The sequence below is a fragment of the Phyllobates terribilis genome, unplaced genomic scaffold, assembly GCF_046119375.1.
Source record: "Phyllobates terribilis strain yellow unplaced genomic scaffold, ASM4611937v1 Scaffold_7__3_contigs__length_470593459, whole genome shotgun sequence".
Taxonomy (NCBI): Eukaryota; Metazoa; Chordata; class Amphibia; order Anura; family Dendrobatidae; genus Phyllobates; species Phyllobates terribilis.
In genome coordinates, this window is record NW_027362767.1 from 294,367,033 (window position 1) to 294,389,802 (window position 22,770).

The following is a 22,770-nucleotide window of genomic DNA, read 5'->3' on the forward strand; positions in this document are numbered from 1 at the left end:
TGATACCCTGATATGCTGCAGCCTATCAAGATCTCCTGCTTAGTGATTTTTCCCTAACCACACCCTATTGTTTTGCTTGCCTATAAAAAGTCATAATTTTAGCCTTCCATAGTTTAAGGAATTGTTTTCTTTCAGAGAAAATACATTAGCTTCATCTTGCTCATATTTAGGAAACAATAGCTGTAATTTATAGTCACAGAATTCAGTTATAAATGGACATAAAACACCGTGGACATTGTAGCTGTAGTTTTCTAGCAGTCAGCTGTTTAGTTTTCGCGTGGTATAGGTTCATGTGGTTTTTTTGTGTCTGACATCTGGTAAAAACAACCTAGAATTATTAGTCTAATTAAGCACACGCAGCTGGCCCACATTTGAGTGCAAAAAATAATTAGACCTTGAAGGCAATTGCACTCGCTACAGTTTGCAAATTGTGTTGAGAAAGCGCTGTCTCCTAATTGAAAGCATATCTCCTATTTTGGAAGTTGTTGCTTTTTTTTTTAAATAAAAAATCCCTGACAGGTAATAGTGACGTGGTTAACATTCCCCATTCATTGCCACCATTTTGGTCCCGATTCATTAAACCAGCCTTAAAAAAGTCTCTGCTTGGGGTATGATGTGCCCAAATCATTAAAGAGTAACTGTGATTTTAATTTCATAAATCGATTGTACACATGACAATACAAAACTTTGTAGTATATGTAATCATAGAAATCTCTTCCTTTCTCCTTCTGGACTGATCATTCATTCTCAAAATTCTCAATTTCAGAGTAAAATCTGTATTCAGTGTAGACAGAATGTTACATCACTAAGATAGGAGATGACGGGTGCTCCAGACAAGATTCTGTGTAGATGGAAGACAAGGGAGGAGCGCTGCCTCCAGCTCCCCTGTCCTCCTCCCTCCCCTGTACAAAGGAAACTAGTAACTAAGATTCTATCTAAGTAATAAAGTAATGTCTTCACTGAATACAGATTTTACCTGGGTATGGGGAGTTTTGAAAATTAATCATCCATCCTAGAGGAGAAATAAGCAGATTTCTCTGATGAAATATATTACAAAGTTTCTTATTTTCATGTGTATTATTGATTTGGAAAATAAAAATTGAAACAATGGTTACTCTTGGTAAGAGGTGCTTGCCACTTAAAGAATTTAGGCGCAACTTAAAACTGGCAGGTGCATTTGCTAGAAACGTTACTCCTGCAGGTATCTGTAGTCCTAACACACAGCTTCCCATAGACGCAGGTAAATAAAAGAAAAAGGTGTTCCCAAATCCTGAATCCTACTGTTACTACGCAACTTTTCCAGTGAAATGGTGATATAATACATAAAAGATTTAAGAGATATAAACTGTAAAAGAATAAAAAAAAATTGTTTTATAGGCGAAGGAAAGTGGTTTAGAAACATTGATTACTACCGACTGGATGGCTCAACTAGTGCTCAGACCAGAAAGAAATGGGCGGAGGAGTTTAATGATGTGACCAATGTGAGGTAAGATGTTCTTGGATAAAATACCGGCTCTTCTTTTCACTGAATTTAGCTGTTTGCGATGTACAGAGTACCATTTTTTTCATGTTTTATTTTACTAGGGGGCGGCTGTTCCTGATTTCTACAAAGGCAGGATCCCTTGGCATAAACCTGGTGGCTGCTAATCGTGTGATCATCTTTGACGCTTCATGGAATCCATCATATGATGTACAGAGTATCTTCAGGGTATATCGATTTGGCCAGAACAAAGCGGTCTTTGTGTACAGGTTTTTGGCACAGGTTTGTTTTTCATTTTACGAATGTTTGTTACATTTTATAGTAAGCCTATTATTGTTGACTAAGTATAATTATTTAATCTCTCCCATACACAAAAGCGTTCACTCCGCAGAGCACTTTTGTGTTCTCTATCAAAGAGTCGCTGCCAAACATCTCTGGCGGCGGCTTCTCTCAGGGAGAATAAGTTTCCTCAGTAGAATAAGAGAAAGCAAGGACTTCCTAATAACTATAATTGAGCAGGATCAATTTGTTTTTAATTCTCTTTTTTTAAACACATGCGCAATTACTCTTCTTCTTAAAGGGAAGCTATTGTCAAAAAATGACCAGCAGTTTAAATCAGGCTTTTGTGTTAAATGTATATATTTTATTAAATTGGCAATTTTTTTGTTCAATCTATGTTCTCTGTTTTAAAAATATAAATTAGAAATCTTGCATTTTTCACACTACTGGGGCTTTTTTAGATTCTTAACTTTATCTTGTTTCCGGAAACAACACTAATATATAGCCACAATGGTGGGAACTTGACCCCGTCTTTTGTATTGAAGTGTGCAAATTGTCACTGTGAAGGGAGGGGGAGCAGGGGAGCTGTGACATCGCTTATTGTGATTGCTGGTGCCTGTATTTTCAGCTGTGTATAGAGGTGTTACTTCAGTGAAATCCTAAGAAACTAAAGTACACAAAAATCGTTTTTTTTCCCCCCACTGCTCTTATGTATTATTAATGTCCATCATATACAAAACAATAGGACAGATGATGATACATCATACACTGCTCAAAAAAAATAAAGGAAACACTCCAATAACACATCCTAGATGTGTCATTTTGCAGGGCTCTGGCAGTGCTCCTCCTGTTCCTCCTTGCACAAAGGCGGAGGTAGCGGTCCTGCTGCTGGGTTGTTGCCCTCCTACGGCCCCCTCCACATCTCCTGGTGTACTGGCCTGTCTCCTGGTAGCGCCTCCAGCCTCTGGACACTACGCTGACAGACACAGCAAACCTTCTTGCCACAGCTTGCATTGATGTGCCATCCTGGATGAGCTGCACTACCTGAGCAACTTCTGTGGGTTGTAGAGTCCGTCTCATGCTACCACGAGTGAAAGCACAACCAACATTCAAAAGTGACCAAAACATCAGCCAGAAAGCATTGGTACTGAGATGTGGTCTGTGTTCCCCACCTGCAGAACCACTCCTTTATTGAGGGTGTCTTGATAATTGCCAATAATTTCCATCTATTGTCTATTCTATTTGCGCAACAGCATGTGAAATTGATTGTCAATCCGTGTTGCTTCTTAAGTGGACAGTTTGATTTCACAGAAGTTTGATTTACTTGGAGTTATATTCTGTTGTTTAAGTGTTCCCTTTATTTTTTTGAGCAGTGTATAATCAGATAATACACCGTGGTGTTTCACAGATTTTCATATCCAGCAATATAGTTACCATTGTGATTTTTCTATGCTGAGATTCCTTCGCTCATGACCCTGGAGCCTAAGAGCCTAGTTGGAGGGTTTAAGGGTCCACCCCTTTCTTAATCATGGGTGGTTCCCCCAAAATGCCACAATGTCACCAGCCAAGTGTCATTATAAATTGATGAGAGTGCCTAAATTTAGTTTGTGGATAAATTACCTCTGTGTGATTCTGCCTCTTATAGTATGGAGCCTGCAATGACCCTTGGAAGGTCAGGAATAGTGATGAGCGAGTACGTTCAGTTAACCCTTTCGGCGAGCATGCTCGGGTGCTCGCCGAGTATTTTCAGTGTGCTCGGGTGTTATGTTTTAGTCACTCAGTGCTCATGATTTGCGACTGTTTGACAGTTTTAATACATGTGAGTAATGCCTAAGAAACAGGCATTCCTCACATGTATTAAAGCTGTCAAACAGTCGCAAATCAAGAGCACAGGAGTGACTAAAACAGAACACCCGAGCACGCTGAAGATGCTCGGCGAGCACCCGAGCATGCTCGTAAATCTCGAGTAACGAGCATGCTAGTCAGGAATTAAAAGTCTAAAAAAGCTATAAGTGGCCACTGTGAAAATTTTCAAGACTATTTTATTTTAAATAAAGATTGTGATATTAAAAAAAATAATAATAATTCCAAATCTGGAAAACGAGAAATGTAACACGCAAACTTGATTTAAACAATAAATAATTTTCTAATAATGGCTTCCCTGACTATACAATTTCCCGACGTGACAAGTGAATTTTGCATTCGCTCTGTGAACTTAAGTTACAAAAAGATTTTTTTTTTTTTTTTTAAATTCTATACAATTTAGATAGCTGTTGGTCAAACCGCTATCTCTCCTGATCGCTAATACACAGTAATGCTTAAAGGGAACCTGTCATGTAAAAAATAGCGCTGCTAACCTGCAGACATGGCGTTAATCTGCAGGTAAATGGCATTCTGATGCTGCCCGGCACCAGCACTGAGTGCCCTGCTGCTGGGAAGAAATGAACTTGATTCCTCCCAGCAGCCTCGGGCTTTCAGTCATCGCTCAGTGCATAGTGAGTGGTGGCTGTAACCACTCCCCGGCACTGACAGCCAGCTCAGCATTATGAAAATAAAGTAAGATGGGAAATTATGTATTTTTTTTTATATATACTAGTATTATTAAAGGGGTAGCCTCATTAAGACTGCCGCTGTCTATAACCTCTATTTAGTGGGATGTTTGGGAAACATTAGACTGCTTTTCTGCTCTCTGGAAATTGGTTGATCCTAGTCTGTGGGCGCAGCCCTAATCAAGTGTACAGCTTTGAATTGCAATATTAGGCTGCGTGCACACGATGCGTTTTTCATGCATTTATGCTGCAGAATTTCCGCAGCGGAAACGCATCAAAAACGCATGGTAATCCGCACTCCATGGTCCCCAATGGCATTCCGCAATGTCAATGCACATGCTGCGGATTTTTCCGCAGCGTTTCTGCAGCGCTCATAAATCCGCAGCATGTTCATTAATTTTGCGTAAGCGCCGCCATTGACTTGCATTGAGACGCATAGAATGCGCGTTTGTACAAGCGGCTTCTATGCGTCTCTATGTGCGGATGGTACCCAGTTCTGGAGGAGAGGAGACTCTCATCCAGACCTGGGTACCATTGTACCTGTAAAAAAAGAATAAAATAATAAATAAAGTTTATACTCACCTTTCCGACGGCTCTCTGCATGCCGGCAGCGCTGAAGGACCTTCGGTGACGTCACAGTCATGTGACCGCAGGCCCTTCACCGCTGTGTCTCGCGATATGCCGGGAACCAGACAGGAATGAGCGCTGCAGCCACGCCGGGGCATCGGGGGTGAGTATAGCTTTTTATTTTTTTTTATTTTTACGGTCACACTATATAAATCCATGCTGTTTGCATGGATTTATACAGTGTGACCTAGTTGTCAAGCACTTTCCAAGTGATGCTATCGCCTGGAAAGTGCTTGTCAGTCTGCATGCGGAAACACATGCGTTAACGCATGTGGATCCGCATGTATTCTGCAGGAAAAACACATGTACAATCCGCATGCACAATCTGCATGCGTTTTTTCTGCCAGGGAGATGCAGAAATGCTGCAGAAATTTTCTGCTTCATTTCTGCATCGTGGGCACATAGCCTTAGACACCACTCAAAGACCTGAGTGGCGCTATTTCTGGGAAAGTAAAAATTTTAATTGTTTTGCTTCAACAACCCCTGTTCATCAGTCAGAGGGGCAGTCTATATGAGTAGATGCCCCCTCTGGGGAATGCTGTTTGTACACGTGCAGTCCCTGGAATATATTGCAACTCTCCATTCGTAGTATACATACTAACAGAAAGGGTAAATGAATTGTGGACAGAGATGTACATGTAGAGGGCTTCAGGAAGAGATATAAACAGTGCAATCACAACTGCAACATGCCATAGGGTTTTTAAAAAACTGCAATGTGTGAGTAACCTGCACAAAAAATGTGTAAACTTAGCCGTGGAGCATCTGAAAAGGTTACAATTGTCATTTACCCTAGTACATAGAATATTGGTAGACAAGCAGCATAACTTATATGCCTTGTCTACTTACTGTTTAGGTAGCATATTTAAGGGTTTAAAGTGAATATTCAATTTGGTTCTTCAAGCAAAATTATTTCTTGCATTTTCAGGGTACAATGGAAGAAAAAATCTATGATCGACAGGTCACTAAACAGTCGCTCTCCTACAGAGTAATCGACCAGCAGCAGATAGAGCGTCACTTTACCATGAATGAGCTCGCAGAGCTTTACGCTTTTGAGCCAGATCTCATAGATGACCCTAACTCAGAAAAGAAGAAGAAGAGAGAGATTCCAAAGCTGCCAAAGGTGAGACGATCAATCTATATTGTTTAGAGGCCATACTATAGTCATACTATTGTACAGTTCTACATCTAAGAAACCATTTGTCAGCGTCATGCTACAGGTGCATCTTCATCCTGAGCACATTTACAGTGGCCGGAAGAAGATTTCTCTTTAGGCTGTTTTTTGTGTGCATATTTGTGGTGTATGGACATAAACCCTGATTCTTAAAGACTGGGGTTCTGTACACTAGTCTTGATAAACAGGGTGCTGCAGTAAGATATGCCAGAATCATTGGTGCGTGCAGCTGTGCCCCAATGTGAAAATGTGCGCCAGGGAGTATATTTCTGTGATTTACTTTTTTTTGTGCCATAAGTTATAATGAATTTGCTGGACAAAGTCATCCATGCAACCTCCTCCCGACGCTCCACCCACTTTCCAAAAAATAATCGGTTGTCCAGGCAGGACTTGCATAAAATGCCAAGTCGCAACATTTTTATGCAACTACGAGTTGTGACATTTCAAGCAATTTTATGCAAGAATTCTATCAGCCTTCATTTCCAACTAAAAGGGAAACTATACTTACAGTGCAATTCTCCATAAACTGTTGAGTGTCTTTATAAATCCTTGTTCCACTTTTGAGCTTATGCTGCAGCCTTTTCAATGTACCCGCAGAGTAACATTTTTCTGGTTCCTTTGTGGAATTATCTGTGCTTCGTAGACATGTAACTTATCTGCTCTTCTTTGTGGCCATACATACTAAACAAATGCAAAACCCCCAAAAATGCGCCAGATTACATGTTGATTGTAGGTACACATTCACACTGAAAAAATGGATATTCAGCTCACCCTTTACGCGGCACGATGAAGTCCATGGGATGAAGCACGGAATTGCGTCTCTGCCAGACGTGACTTGCAATGATCAGGTAAGAAGAAATCCAGCTTCATTTAATTAAAATCTCAATCTTTATTAGATCCATTTTAACAAACAGTGGTAAAGACAGACTATAGCGTGCACTGGGTGGCAAAGGAAGTGCAAATTAAGTCAACTGGACGCGTTTCGAACATGAATCTGGGAGCATCTACACGACATAATTCAACACTCCAATCGTAACCTCTCTAATCTTTCTAAACATTTTGTCAATGTACATGACAGAGAGACCCCTCATTGCAGGGTTTATGCCATTGAACATGTTCCCAGATAGGTTAGAGAAGGCAATAGAGAGAGATTTTTACGCTATAGGGAAGCCTATTGGATTTATTTATTAAAGACACGTGTTCCATCCGGGCTCAATCTCAATAAAGAAATAATGTTCCATTACTAATGACAGCGACCTTCGCTTGCTTTTCTGATATGCTTTTATGAGCTATATTGTTGTTTTTTTATATTTCTCCATTACGGTCATAAACCTAATGATCTATGCAAATAATTTCCATAATTATGTGCACACGTATATCTCTCCCTATCCTTTTCCAGTAGTTCAAACTGAGTCTAAGAAGGGGGATACCGTTCGAAACGCGTCCAGTTGACTTAATTTGCACTTCCTTTTCCACCCAGTGCACGCTATAGTCTGTCTTTACCACTGTTTGTTAAAATGGATCTAATAAAGATTTGGGAGATTTTAATTAAATGAAGCTGGATTTCTTCTTACCTGATCAACACATTCACACTCTGGGCACTTAACAGACAAAACTTAAAATAGAAACAAAATGAGCAAATACCTTCTAGTCAGTAAATGGAAAGAGTACATTTAAATAACAAGGGGTACATAGTTCACACTGCTTTGATCAAAAAACTGTAAAAGCCATCTAACCGCGACAAGGTGCACCCAACCGGACTGTCCCTAACTCCTGTAATTCCTCACTTTGTGTCAGTAAATGAGAAAATAGATGGGGCAGAGCAGGACCCAGACCCGACTGTTCAGACAACCACCCATTACTAAACAAATGATAGCTGAACTAGCCAATTTTGGTGAGACCAGCTTACCATCTGGTATATATGTGTATGGGAAAGAAGTGGGTATGTTGGATTTCATAATGTCCAATAATTTTCGTCCAATAATTATTTTCAATGGTGGTAATGGCGGTGGCTTCTCTCTCTTAAATGTGGAATTTTCACATATCTTGCTGAAAAAGCTGAAATTGAACTTCTATATCTTCATATAGGGGGCGAAGCCCCTATAACAAATCATACTGGTACTTTAGAATTTAGTCAATGTGTTTAGAAAACAGTTTGATTACATAAGTAAATGATGGGGTTTCGGCGCACCCTTGGCATGACCAAGGTGTTGTGGCATCTTTCCACACCCTCCATTACAATACTCAGCCCCTCTCTTATGGTGATTGCCTGATATAACTCCCCAGCCCCTGCACATGCTGACCCTGGAGCGGCCGAGCAATGTGTGCAGGAGGAGAGTTCTCATCGCCCTCCCCTGTGTACAGCAGCGGCGGACAATGCTGACAGGAGGGAGAGGAGAACGCACACACAGACATTGTACATGTTCACATCCCTTTCCTGCCAACATTGGCCGCTGCGGCTTTATATTCCTGCGTGTAGCGAGCAGTACTAGGGGGGATGAGGACTCTGCGCCTGCACGCACTCATTCTGTATACAGGCACTCCAGTGTCAGTATGTACAGGGCTCCAGTGAGGGCGCTGCCGATCATCACTAGGGGGGCAGGGTTTGTGTTGTAATTGAGGGGGTGGAAAGGTGCACCGAGCCCTTGTTGCCCACTCCAAGGGTGCACTGAAGACTCATCATTTACATATGTAATGAAACTGTTTTTCTCTAAAACTATTTACTAAAATCTACTATACTGCATGATTTTTATAGGGGCTAAGTTCCCTATATGAAGGTCTGATTAGTTCAGCGGGGGTGACGGACTCCTTGTAAGCATTTGGGCTGAGAGAATACCAGATACGTGATAATTAAACCATCAAGACTGTTTGATTCAGATTTACATACGGCCTGTCTGCTAAATATCTCTTCACTCTACTGCCTTCAGCCTTGAATTTTCCTGTAATATGTGACCACTGTGGGATCTCTACCAAATGTTAGTGCAGGACCGGGAGCATGTTCGGCCTGCTTGGCTATTTTCATGTATCCCTTAGAGTTGTATGGAGAACATTGTGCACATGCCCGGCCACCACTCAATATTTCTCCATTTTGCCTACCACTAATGTCTGTATTTATTAGGCTTAATGACGGAAGCGAGTCCCCTTTTATGTAGGAATAGTGTAGTAAATACAGGGTCGGAGTGCTTCATATCTGAGGATCGCCCCCTAGCTTTTGCTTGGAAACGTATTTAATAAGTCCCACAGCTGAGCTAGAGGTCAGTCTGATGGCTGCGCGGCCCTGTGTGAGTTGAGCCAACGTTTTGTAACGTTCAGTTTGAAGTTTTTGACGTTTCTGTTCTTTTAGCATAATGTAACAGTCTTTACTATTACAGTCCTACTATTTTTACATCACAAGTCTGGAAACTGATCACAATCTCTACTATAAATGGTGTAATGTTTTGCTGAGCACAGTCTTGTGTACATTGGCATCGCCGGGCTGTCCACATAAAAGAAATGATGTCATTTGACTTGTTGGCGCATTACCAGAGTACAGGGATGGGCAGCGATGTTGTGACCTCTGCAGCTCCTTCACCCCTGATTCAGAGGAGAAGATATTGCAGAGAGTCTTGGCATCGTTTTGGTAAGTTTTATTAGAACAGCATGAGCAGGTCTCCTCCAGACGTGACTTTTAGGGACTTGTGTATTAAAATAAATACCAAGTGCTTTTATGTGTGTCCAGCCAAAAAAGGGATATGAAAACCTGGAGAAAAACAGCCTACTGCAGGAGTAGAGCGGGCTACTAGACGTCTGCTGAGCATATTCCAAGAGTAATTCTTTCCTTTTCACTTCAGAAGTTCTTTGAAAGGTAACCCGCTACCCTGCGCTATTACCCTCCTCCCCTTCCTTCAAGCACACACTTATCCAACATGGATCTTTCCCACAGACAAAGAATGCCAGAGAACCTAGTGTGAACTGAAGCTTGACTTGAATATTAGATGACTTGCACAGAGGAATAATGGCCGTAACCTCAGACTAGAAACACGTCCCTTTTCACAGAGAGATTGATGGGATGCCTTACCTTGGAGATCAGATTTAGGCTAGCAGGATAAGGTTTAGCGAGGTAAACAATAGGCTATTTTAACCTCTTAGCTGGTAATGCTGCTGAACTCTTCCTCCAGTTCCTGATATATGAATGAATCAGTTTGGGCACAGACCACCAACAATGACCTTGCAGCTGTTGACATTTTAGGGGCCGCTTGATGTTGCTACATTAATCTTGTATTGGGAACTGCTCAGTTTGAGTAGACCCCCTGCATACCTCAGGACTGAGCTTTCATCATTGGGGTCACCTGCCCCAAATTATTGTAAACGTCTATGTAGTACATGGATATCTGATTTGTGTACAATTGTCCTTTGTAACTCCATTACATGCACGTAGTACTGTGTGTTTTTCTTCATATTCTCTTTAGTGTACTTTCCATTACGGGACCAGTACCACCAATGGTGACTGGCCTTCCTAGCTTTGCCTTGGTGTTAATATTGAACGTGCGTATCGGGAGGAGCATGGCGCCGTCTGTTTGTGTGAGCATATATGATTTGACGCAGGAACAAGCAGTACTGCAAGTTTTATGAAGAACCTGAGTTTATCGTGTATTTAAGCTTTGAAACTTTTTTTTTTTTTTACCTATTGAAATTTTTGCTGGGTGATGAAAGGTATAATTTTCCCTTACATGCAGGTTTCGTTGTGACAAGTGTTACATTTTCAAGCTTTCATCATATAATTTCTCTGCTATGTGTTACTCTCATCCTCTGCTTTGATACTTTGTTTTCTTTTATTTCATGTTTTGCACCTGGACTTAGTTTTTGATATACTTTTGAGCAGTTGGAGCAAATGTGGTATAGCCTGGGATACATTGAAATTGCTGCTCAGTTCCGTAGTGACTGGCAATTATTTGCCTGAGGTTATTCATATTCTAGCCATCATATTGCTTAAAAGAATGTACTGTACCTTATGTCTCATACTAGTGTAAATATCCTAACCATTATAATTACAGCTTACTGTGACTGATACCCTAAAGAGACGATATTCCAGTTAAATGGTTATGATCACTGAAAAGGAAAAGAATCAGGACTTCAGATTAATGCATTTCACCTTCGTATAAATTATTTATATTTTTTATTGACTGTACCATACGCCCCATAGCAATGGCTGCTTTGTTCTTCATTCAGGCTACCTCCTTTTTTTTATTTTTTTTTTATCATGGTATGTTCTTCCTATGACTGATAAGCCTGACAAATTTCTATGCCACACGTCTGGGAATTGCGGTGGTGACAGTCTGACATTTGTTATATGGGGATGGCAAACATTTTGTAATATAGATAGACGGATAATGTGAGCGTTTATCAATGCTATTTGACTACCAGTTTCTATATTGAAATGTACCTCCAGCCAACAAAGAAAATTTCCCTATACTCAAGTTTAATTGTGTTCAGGAACTTTGATTTGTTGGAAGGCCGCTTCATACCGACTCTTCCTACCTCCTAATTACAGCAGTGTGTGGAAGGCTCAGGAAGGGCTGTAGAGTGTTCTCCTGTTAGTGGCTGCACTCAGTTAGGAAATATCAGATTTGGATGATATACAGGTGATTATAAATGTAAGTCTATTTTAATGCATCTGATTGTATATCTACTCTTTACACAATGCATAATATAGATGGACAGCATATGTATAGCCGGAGGACAGAATGTTAATATTTTATTGTGACCCTGTAACTTAAGGCCCCCCATACACATAAGATGACTGTCAGTCCATGGCTCCTGTGTTCTGAGATACCCACCGACAGACATCTCTGCCGGCAGCTTATCAGTGGGAGAACAAAGCGATCCGAAATCGGACATGCCCAATCAACATCTCCTCCGTCATTCAGGTGGCCGGTGCCCCCATACCCATTAGATTGGTGGGTGCGTCAGACATTAGTCTAATGCCTATAGGAGGCTTTAGCCTATGAGCAACCAAGTGTGTATGGCTCATTGCCTGGCTGCTACTATAGAGATGATGTAGGAGATAATTCATTTGTGTCACCATGAGGTTCCCACCAAGTATTCTGTAGAAGTGCTGGAGGTAGAGGAGCCATTGATATTTTACCATCTGTGTATCAGCCATGAAGATGGCTGCCAGTTCCAGGGACATACCATTGTAAAAAAGCTGGAAGGAAACGAGATCTCAAAATAGGGCTTTAAAGGGGTTGTCTAGTACTTTAAAAAAAAAAAAGTCCTGCCGCCCCAAGAAACCCTTCCATCTCTGCTGATGAGGCTCCTGATTCAGAAGAATATAGCTGCTCATAAAACCGTCTTAAAATTTTTCAGTATTTCCTCCATGTCCACCACCTCCGTCCTCTCTTCCTTCTTCAGCTTGTATACAAATGAGGATTCCCTCTGTGCTGCCGCCACTACTGATAGCAAATGCCCCACCCTTTCACCTTTATCATAGAATTGTATCTTCTGGAAAGCTCTTTTCCTCTCTACTCTCTTTATATATAGTTCGTTGACTCCCTTCTGAGCTTCCTTGAGCCTGTTCTGACTCTCCACTGATGGGTTCACTATCAGTTCCCTTTCCGCCCTTTCTAAAGCCTCCATCACTGCCCTGTCTTCCGATCTAGTTTTAGACTTGCATCTAGAAATTTCTTGAAACAGAAGACCCCTCAAATATGCCTTCATGGCATTCCACACCACTCGCCTATTAGCACTACCTTCATTGATCTGCCAATATTCGTCTAACTCCCCCTTTATTGCTTCCATATTAATATGTTCCAGCCATAGTGGATGAAGCCTCCACCCACACCCCTGTCTAGATCCCTCCCGTCTTTATAATAAGCAGCTCCGGAGGTTTATGGTCCGAGAACACTCTCGGGAGATATTCCACTCCACAAATCAATTGTGTCAACAATTCATTACCCAGCGCCAAATCAGTTCGCGTGAGAGATCCATGAGTAGCAGGAGTAACACACCACATCCTCATTCCTTACCCTCCACAGGTCTACCATTCCAAGCTCTTTCACATGCTTCCCAAATGATGTCAATTTCCGGCCACCTTTTCCTATTCCCTGTTTATGCCTATCCCATCCCTCATCCATCACATTATTAAAATCGGCAATAATTAATAACGGTAGTCCCATATCCCTTTTGTACAACTGTATCACCTCCTGGATCTGCTTCCCCAAGTACGGAGGTGGTATGTACATGGCCACTATACATAACAATTGTTCATAAATTTTACAGATTACAAAAATGTATTGGCCTTCACTGTCGATATGGCTTTCAATTTCCTCAAAGGGTGTGGACGCTCCCACCAATATGAGGCGTACGTGGAGTGATATGCCCTGCCGATCCATCTTCTCTTCAACACCTCCACTTTCTCCTTAATCATGTGTGTCTCTTGAAGGCATATCACATCCGGCCCCTCCTTCCTAATATAGTCCATTATCACCACTCTTCGTGTTCCATCAGACAATCCCCTCACATTCCAATTAAGAATTTTAATCTGATCACCCACCATATTTTCCTATACGTATCCATTCCCAATCCCGTAGAGGACAATACTTCTCCCAAGAACCCCTAGAACCAACCTATAGCCTGAAGGGCCTCCACCGTCCCTCCCCACTGTTGTTGAACATAACAAACTGTTAGCAAAGACTTCCAATGTGTTTCTCCCCTCTAAACCAGAGAGTGGGTGACTCCATACCTAGCAAACTTACAAACGTTATCTCAAAACCGTGAATTACTTTCAATCCCTCCATTTCTCCTCCGCTTATGTGCTATCATCTGCAGTCCCTCCATTGTCCATGATAACTAGAACACAGGAACAAAAAGTGTCTATATAACAGCATCATCCATCTTTCCTCCTTCACAAGTATACGGCCCGCCAAGTCTCTCAGCGCATCTTCTCACTTCTCCCTTCCTTTACCAGCTCTGATCTTTTTCTCGTTCAAGTCCAGCCATTTGGTGGCCTCCTCTGGAGTTGGGAAAAAATGAAGAACAGAGCCCAGGGCCACAACCCTGAGCTTAGCAGGATACAAAGTAGAGTATGCCAGTTCCATATCTCTCAACCTTTTCTTCACCCCACCATACCGCATTGTTTGCTTCTGAACCTCAGCCGAGTAGTCGGGGTATATGGACACTGTTTGGCCATTAATACTCATATCCTTAGCCTTATCTTGTCATCCATAGGATAATGTCTCTATCACTATAGTTAAGAATCCTGGCCAGGATGGTACGGGGGGAGGAACCTGGAGGGAGGGGCCTCATGGAAGTGCTCTATCCACTGCAAACAGTTTGGTCAGATTGTTAGCGCCAATTTTATTGCGGAGCCAGTCCTCAACAAATGCTGCAGGATCAGTCCCTTCTGCCTTTCCAGGTATACCCACCAGCCGCAAATTGTTCCTCCTGGAGCGGTTTTCTAAATCGTCATTTTTATCAGCCAGAATGGCACACCGCTGCAGGCATTGAGTATGGGACTTCTGCAGCTTAGAGAGCTGGTCCTCCAGTGTGCTCACTCTTTCTTCCACCAGCCCCACTCTGGTATCAGCTTTAATGGTTGCCTTCATATTGATCATTACCTCCTTTATACCATCCACTCTTCGTAAGGCTGTGTGCCCACGATGCGTTTTTTAAGCGTTTCCGCAGCGGCAAAAACGCTGCAGAAACGCTTAAACACATGGTGGTAGGCCTGCCATGTTCCCCAATGATAATCCGCATGTGCTGTGCACATGCTGCGGAAATTTCCGCTGCGGATTATCATTGCGGAAAAAAACGCAGGATTACCAATTATTTTGCAGAAGTGCTGCGATTTCGCCGCCATTGACTTACATTAGAACGCATGGATTCCGCTTCACTAGATAAGTACATGCGGAATACATGTGTTCAATGTTCGGATGGTACCCAGGTCTAGAGGAGAGGAGACTCTCCTCCGGACACGGGTACCATAGAAACTGTGAAAAAAAGAATAAAATAAAAAATAAAGATTATATTTACCTTCTGATGGCTCCCGCTGCACTCGTCCTTTCATGCCTGCAGCTAGCGATGGACTGAAGGACCTGCGGTGACGTCATAGTCATGTGACTGGTCACATGACGTTGATGTCGGCAGGTCCTTCAGTGTACCGCTGCCGGCAAGGGAGAACGGAGGGAAGCAGGAAACCGGGGGCCATCAGAGGGTAAGTATATATTTATTTTTTACCATTCTTTTACGGTCACACTGTATAAATCCATGCCGGTTGCATGGATTTATATAGTGTGACCAAGTTGACAAGCACTGTCCAAGTGATGCTAAAATCGCTTGGAAAGCGCTTGTCAACCCGCATGCAGAAATGCAAGTGAAGAACTCTTCACTTCCGTATGTCCCTGGCAGGAAAAACGCATGTACAATCCGGATGTACAATCCACATGCGTTTTTTTTCTGCCAGGGAGATGCAGAAACGCTCAGGAAAAATCCGGAGCATTTCTGCATCGTGGGCACATAGCCGAAGGGTAGTTAATGCAGTTTTGCAAAACTTAACCAGATCATACATGTCCCTCATTGTGGGCTTCCCTACTACAGGCTCCTCAGGAGTCTCCTGCATCATGCTTTCCTGCTCCTGTCGTCTCTTCTCTCCCTCTGGCCCCTCCTGTACTGCAGAGTCCTACAGATCTTCTCCATCCAGTTTCTCCCCAGTCTCATCCACTTTGGCCACCCCCTGTGCTGCTCCGTCCACCCACGCAAATCTTTCAAGTTTAGCAGCAATTTCGAGCCACTTTGTGTATGCTGCATTAGCTGCACCGGATTTCGCCACTGCCTCCGCACTGTCGGCGCCATCATGGACCTGGCTCCCTGCTCCCACGTACCTCTGCCTTCTTCTCACCATTGTCGCAGTCCTCAGTTACACCGCATGTCAGGGCCGGTTCCTGCGATCTTCTGCCACTAGTATGGGGCGGTATCTGTACTCTGGAGGTACTTCTAACCGGATAAAATCAGGATTACAGCGGAGGAGTCCTGAAAGCAGTCTGCTCACATAGTGCTAGGCCACGCCCCAGCAGTGCAATGTAATTAGAAAGAAGCTTGTATGTATCATTAAAATACACTGCCATTTTTTTTAAAAGTGCCGGAAAACCCCTTTAATTGATAAAACCAGTGTCGATAAGGAAGGTTTTAACCTCACCTTTACAGGTTGTCTCCTGCAGCCTTATGAATGCTCATACCAGCCGCTGCACACTGCAGATCAAAGGACCAAAGGAAAAAGATAAGTGGGTTTCAAATGGTCTTCCTGCGCTGCTGGTACACCACGTGGAGAGAACAATTCAGGAATCCAGAGTTTCCATTAAGGATTTTATTTCTGTTTGTCACACTGTTAAAATTAACACGTTTCAAAGTCTTATTGACTTCATCAGGATATGAATATAACAAATAATAATCATATCCTGATAAAGAAGTCAGTAAGACTTTGAAACGCGTTAATTTTAACAGTGTGACAAACAGAAATAAAATCCTTAATGGAAACTATGGATTCCTGAATTGTTCTCTCCACGTGGTGTACCAGCAGCGCAGGAAAACCATTTGAAACCCACTTGTATGTGATGTCCCTGGAACTAGACGTCTATTTTTTTGGGTCCCTTTTTAAATGATCACTGTAAATACGTAATATGAGCAACAATTGGATAGTGGCCAGAACATTGGTCTCTGAAGTACAATTATTGCCATTAAGTGAACAAAGGAGTTAAAAGCGAGCGTGCCAAGTCTGGCTCTCTTCACTAGTGCTGGCAGATTATATATGACAGGTTTTATAATTGTAAATTGGCAGTTTATCACCAATCCAAGAAATGTAATAAAAATGCAGCTTTGAAATATTAGCTTTATATATATTTTTTTCCCTAAAGGTTGTTCCCGCCAAGACGGTGTTGTGTAATGCAGATCTGAGAAGCTGATAGCATTACCCCAGTTTATAATTTGGGTTTATACTTACTAAGCAGCATGAGATTGTTTTCCTGAGCTTTCTGGACAGGAAGCCAAAGCAGCTGTGGTCTTCCCAATACATCCACTTCAGCAACAGAACATATGGGGTTATCTCCAGAATGTACACACATTCTAGATCTTTTTTCCCCCCTTCTATAGGAGTGTAATATTAGGTCTTTTTACCTGATGTGAACCATGGTTTAAACTTTATGGTCCAGGATTGTGCAATGTGAACTGTGTGAGTAAGCACTAAGTGTAAGAATTGCTTTGTGGCATTCTGAGAGCGGCCATAAGGTGATCAGTAGGATGTTTGGTTCTAGTCCAGCAGAATGTTACAGCGGCCGCAATGTACTGACAGTTAGTTGGCAACATCCAGGTCTATTGTAATAAGCTTGTCCTGCGTGATACATGTATTGTTCTGGGCTGGGACAGTGGATATCATACGACTCCAGAAGTAGTTATAAAGTATTTTGGCATTTTATGTTGCCAAGTGTTTGTCTCGGATGTTTTTATGGGTGGTCCAAAAAACACTGAAACATCTACTTTTGTTGGAAAACAGCAAAAATATATTAGTGCAGACATGGCCCTTAAAAGTGAGAACGATTCTTAATCCATGACATAGCCACATTCTGACTACAGGAAAGTAATCTGCATTCCTTCCATAAAGTTTCCACACAAGTCCTGCCAGTTGCTGACCATTTGTTTTTACCTTAGTCTGAAGGAATATATAGAAAAGCACATACTAAATAGACCATTCCGTATGTCAGATTGGAGAACAAAGAAAAAAGTGCAGAAAACGATCAGACTCCCAGTTTGTTGCATATTTTTCTGTAGCATTCAATGTTTCACATATTCCATCTTTAACAGCCAACTATTGTGACATTATACAACTGATAGGACTTAATATGTAATGCACACTTTTGATTTATTATGATGGAACTGGGTAACCAGCCGGGTCTAACAAGTGCGGGCCTTCCACTTGCTCTCTGCTGCTGCTGATCAGTCCAGCAGAGAGAACTAAGCCATTGTCATTAGACACAAGTTTACACGATGTCTCTCTTTTCCTCAGGATACTGTTCTTGCAGAGTTACTACAGATCCGTAAGGAACAGATTGTGACTTACCATGAGCATGATTCTCTGCTGGATCACAAAGAGGAAGAAGCTCTGACCGAGGAGGAAAGAAAGGCAGCATGGGATGAGTATGAAGCTGAGAAGAAGGCGAGTCCAGATGCTGATGATAATGTGTAGAGGATTACAAGGCTCATAATTGAATGCACACTTATATAAACAGAAGTATTGGGACACATCTCTTTTAAAGGGGTCTTCGGGGAATAGAAAAAAAACAAACTAAAATAACATTTTAAAAATATTACTAAATTCTGTTAGAAAATCTCAATAATTTTGGATAGGAAGGTAATCACTATAGAATTAAAATGCCCACCACCTTGTTACACTGACAGTAAGCTGTCCTGGAATGTTTAGACAGCAGTGTGAATGGCCTCTTCTTACCTCAGCACCTCTGATGTCTCCTGTATTAGATCAGATAGACAGGGTAGACAGCAGTGTGAGCAGCCTATTCTTACCTCAGCACTTCTAGTATCTCCAGTATTAAATCAATTGGAGAGCAGTCTCTTCTTGCCTCAGCATTCCTGGTATCTCCAGTATTAAAGTAGGTGGATAACAGTGTGAGCAGCCTCCTCTTACCTGAGTGCCCCTGGTATGTCCACTATTAGACCAGAAAGACATGGTGGACAGCAATGTAAGCAGCCTCCTCTTACCTCTTGTCTCCTAGTATCTCCAGCATTAGACCTGAAAGACATGGTGGACAGCAGTGTGAGCAGCCTCTTCTTACCTCAGCACTTCTAGTATTTCCAGTATTAAAGCAGATGGAGAGCAGAGGGAGCAGTCTCTTCTTATCTCAGCAATCCTGGTATCACCAGTATTAAAGCAGGTGGACAGCAGTGTGAGCAGCCTCCTTTTAACTCAGCACCCCTAGTATCTCCACTATTGGATCAGAAAGACAGGGTGGACAGCAGTGTGAGCAGCCTCTTCTTACTTCAGCACCCCTGGTACCTCCAGTATTAGACCAGAAAGACAGGGTGGGCAGCAGTGTCTACTTACCTCAGCATCTCCAGTATTAGTTTAGAAGTATATGTAGTGCATAGGTCATAGTTTAATCACACTTTCTTATTCTGAAGTTGTGTGAGTTTTAAGATGCTGTTGCATGTGTTACTTTATAGAACACTTTATCTGTAATTCTAGTTAGATCTCGAGTCATTGCTTTCAGCAATCTTCATTTTGCACACACTGGTCCGCAGTTATTAATAGTGCCATGCCTTGCACCCCCCCAAAAAAAATGTAAGCGTATACTTGGTGACCATTTCACATAATGCATTAAAGGGCCGGAGTCCCTGATCCATTTATAATCCTTTTTTTCTGTGCTGTGAACAGTTGTTAATTTTCTAAGTTACTCTTTTGTTGGCCTCTGCCTTGGACAAAAGTCTAAAAACACGTTCATAGATTTTGTCTAGTTTTCTTTTGTGGAGAGAGAAGACTAATGACAGATTTCTTTTTAATTTTAAATCCAATTTTTAAAATGCAATTTTATTCAAATCTGATGTAAGCTGAATAATAAATGTTGGCCACATGCTGTTTTGCATGTCATACTGGACTAAAGTGCATGTACCGTACCATATATGCTTTAGTTGAAGGGCTTGTCCACTATTTAGACAAGCTCTTCTTAAATACTCTATTCCCCAATGTAAATTAAAAATGCCCTACACTCACCTCCTCTACCGACGCCGTCCCTGCAATGTTCATGCCAGATCTCCTGAGGTTCATGTGACATGGTTATGCTATGCGAGTCCTGCAGAAAATCTGTAGCCCCTATTAAGCTGCTGTACTCTTCCATTGGACAAACCCTGGACATCCGAAAGAAATAAGAGTGCAAGCACTGATTGGCTGCATAACCATGTCGTGCGAGCCTTGGGAGACCCGGCGCCAGTAGTGGAGGTGAGTATAGGGTATTTTTATTTAATGTTGGGGAACATAGCATTTAAGACGAGGTTGTCTAAGTGGTAGATAATCTCGTTAACTGTTAAATATAAGTTTTTAAATAAATACAATTTTGTTAGATTTAAAAAGTTTTTTCCTAATCAATGACCTTTGATAAGTTTTTGGCAATACGGGGGTTCATTTTAGAAAAATATATATAAATGCCCCTCGCTTGTATGCCATAGTCAGTGTGTTTTTTATCATTTTTTTTATAAAACTAAAGTGTACACAATTCTCGGTGATTCTGGCCTCACCACTGACGTTTTATTCATTTGCTATAATTTAGCTCATGGTTTGTTCACATGGATCAGATGCATATTATTACACTGACAGTATTTTAGATGAGATTTTAATGAAATGTATACACTGCAGAAAAAATTCAGATTTGACATTTGCAGTCAGTTTATGGTTTATATTTCTACAGTGGATTTTGGGTAAAATGTGCTGTAAATTTACATTTGGTGCAGTTTATCGCTGTACGTTTTCTTACAGATGGGTCACCAATATTCTTTTCCCAGAAAGACTGTTTGACTAAAATCTTTTAGTATGCTTTACAAAATTCATATGCAAAATAAGAGGTTATTTTTTTAGTACTATAACCATTGTGCTGTCACTTCTGCTCTAATGTAATAAATATGGCGAACTAAAGACAATGCTTTGTTTTTTTTCTTTTAAGGGTTTGACCAGTCGTTTCAACACGGCCGCTGCAGCTGGGGTCAATTACTCTCAAATCAATTTCAGTGCTGCTCAGTCGCCTTACATGCCCTTAAACTTAGGAGCATTGTCTTCACTGACTAATCCTCAACTGGAGGTGAGTAATGTCATCTGACCGGTCCTAGGCATTCAGAGCCATAGGGTGTAATGTACCTAGAAGCCTTGCGCTGGTTGGAAGCCGTACTGGTACCATTATGTGCTCCCCATCTGTTTACATATAACCACTTCTCATCCTGAGCGTCTCCTTTCTATGTAACCGTTACACGATACAGCGTAGTGCTTACGTCTTGCTTTATACATCTAATCCACCTCTACCAACAAAGCAATGTTCTATTTGTCATTTACCTCTTATCTTTTCTCAAGGATCTTATTAACCAAGGCCGAGAGAAAGTGGTCGAGGCTACAAATAGCATAGCATCTGCGAGGATTCAGCCTCTGGAAGATATTATTGCTACAGTGGTAAGTGACTTTGATTGTGGTCTTTATTTCATAAGTATTCTGAACCCTTCTTACAATCTGTATGTATTTTTTTTCCCCAGTGGAAGGAAAATCCAAACTTGTTAGAAGCCCAGGTCCAGTCTTTGTCTCTAAGCAGACAATCCAGCCAAGAGCTGGAAATTAAAAGACGGGAAGCCATATACAATGATGTTTTGGCCAAGCAGCAAATGGTGAGTATTTCACTTGTATCTTGTTCAGAAAGTATGGCAATTGTGAGCAGGTATAATGTGGGGTATAGAATGTGTACAGTAATTTCTGGCCTACTTGGTATTTGAAGGGTTACATTTCTGACACTTGTTATGTGAACTTTTTGATACCTTTCCAACAAAATACAACTTTATCCTTCCTGCGGAATCCCTTTTGAATCTTTCATGCAAGTGTTTCCTGGACTTATTTCCAGTGACCGGCTTCACACAATTAAAAAATCCTTCCAGTTACTAGTTTCCAAGTTATTTGGGGAACACATTGCTCTGGAATGTTCTGGCTTCTACAAGATGCTGGACACCTCCACGGCATTCCTGCTCCAAATTGAGCTCTACCATTAATATTTTTAGGCTCATTTGGCATTGGTTGGAATTTTTAACTTGTGCATGTTACATCGCCCCCTTTTCCAGTCACATTGACTTTTAATGTCCTCACTGTGACGAATGTGGGTTTGGTTTTCCCCAGCCTGCAAGAGTCTTTTTCTACATGAAGCCTTGCGACTGAGTGTTAGTATGTGTAGGAAATGCCCTCTGGATGCCAACCTGTTAGTGATGGTGATAAGTTTAATGGCTCTTGCATCTGGTGGGGATGTTCCTTACTAATTGATTTTATAGTGGAAAGCTTTCTCTCCTGCTGGATATGTAAGAATAAAACACCATGTTATTCCGTTCAGGGAAATGTATCTGTTAACCAGATTCTCCCTGAGTTACACCAAATTGATGTAACTTAAAATTTATTGATGTCAACTTTTATACCACCTTTTTCACCGATGGGGACAGTGGGTTTGCCAATTAAAAATCCATATCCAACTGTAAAATTTGTCGTGAGTGCATATTTATATAGGCTTTTATCCTAAGTCATATTGCAAGGTTCGTTAAAGGGTCGATAGTGGCTTGTAGGATTGCGGCTTCCAACAGGTGGCGCTATAGAGTTTAAGTCCTCTTCCTCTCTGAAGAGGCAATTAGCATATTGATATAGATGTGACTAATAATCATACAATGTCCCCTTGATATGACTCAGATTTTGCATTGCTATACAAGTAGTGGAGATATCCTATACAGATTCCCTGTTACCCATGTCTACAAGACCGGCTTGTAAAATCTATTGAAAAGTGACCCAGAGAAGTATCTTTTAGTTTGTCCTTTATAGACCATTAAAGGGGTTGTCCACTACTCGGACAACTCCTTCTCAATCCGCTTGTTTAATCCCCAGTAAAATAATAACACCTATA

General features: G+C 41.5%; 1 protein-coding gene across 2 annotated transcripts in view; it reads left to right on the forward strand.

Moving 5' to 3' along the window:
• The window catches only part of ATRX (ATRX chromatin remodeler), a 115,805-nt gene that overhangs the window by 88,746 nt on the left and 4,289 nt on the right, over positions 1 to 22,770 (forward strand). For both annotated transcript variants that reach the window (XM_073641015.1, XM_073641016.1), the window contains exons 29-35: positions 1,378 to 1,486; positions 1,585 to 1,762; positions 5,861 to 6,055; positions 18,138 to 18,287; positions 20,800 to 20,934; positions 21,201 to 21,296; positions 21,377 to 21,505. In XM_073641015.1, the coding sequence (XP_073497116.1) occupies positions 1,378 to 1,486; positions 1,585 to 1,762; positions 5,861 to 6,055; positions 18,138 to 18,287; positions 20,800 to 20,934; positions 21,201 to 21,296; positions 21,377 to 21,505 (992 nt within the window). The remainder of the gene's footprint in view (positions 1 to 1,377; positions 1,487 to 1,584; positions 1,763 to 5,860; positions 6,056 to 18,137; positions 18,288 to 20,799; positions 20,935 to 21,200; positions 21,297 to 21,376; positions 21,506 to 22,770) is intronic.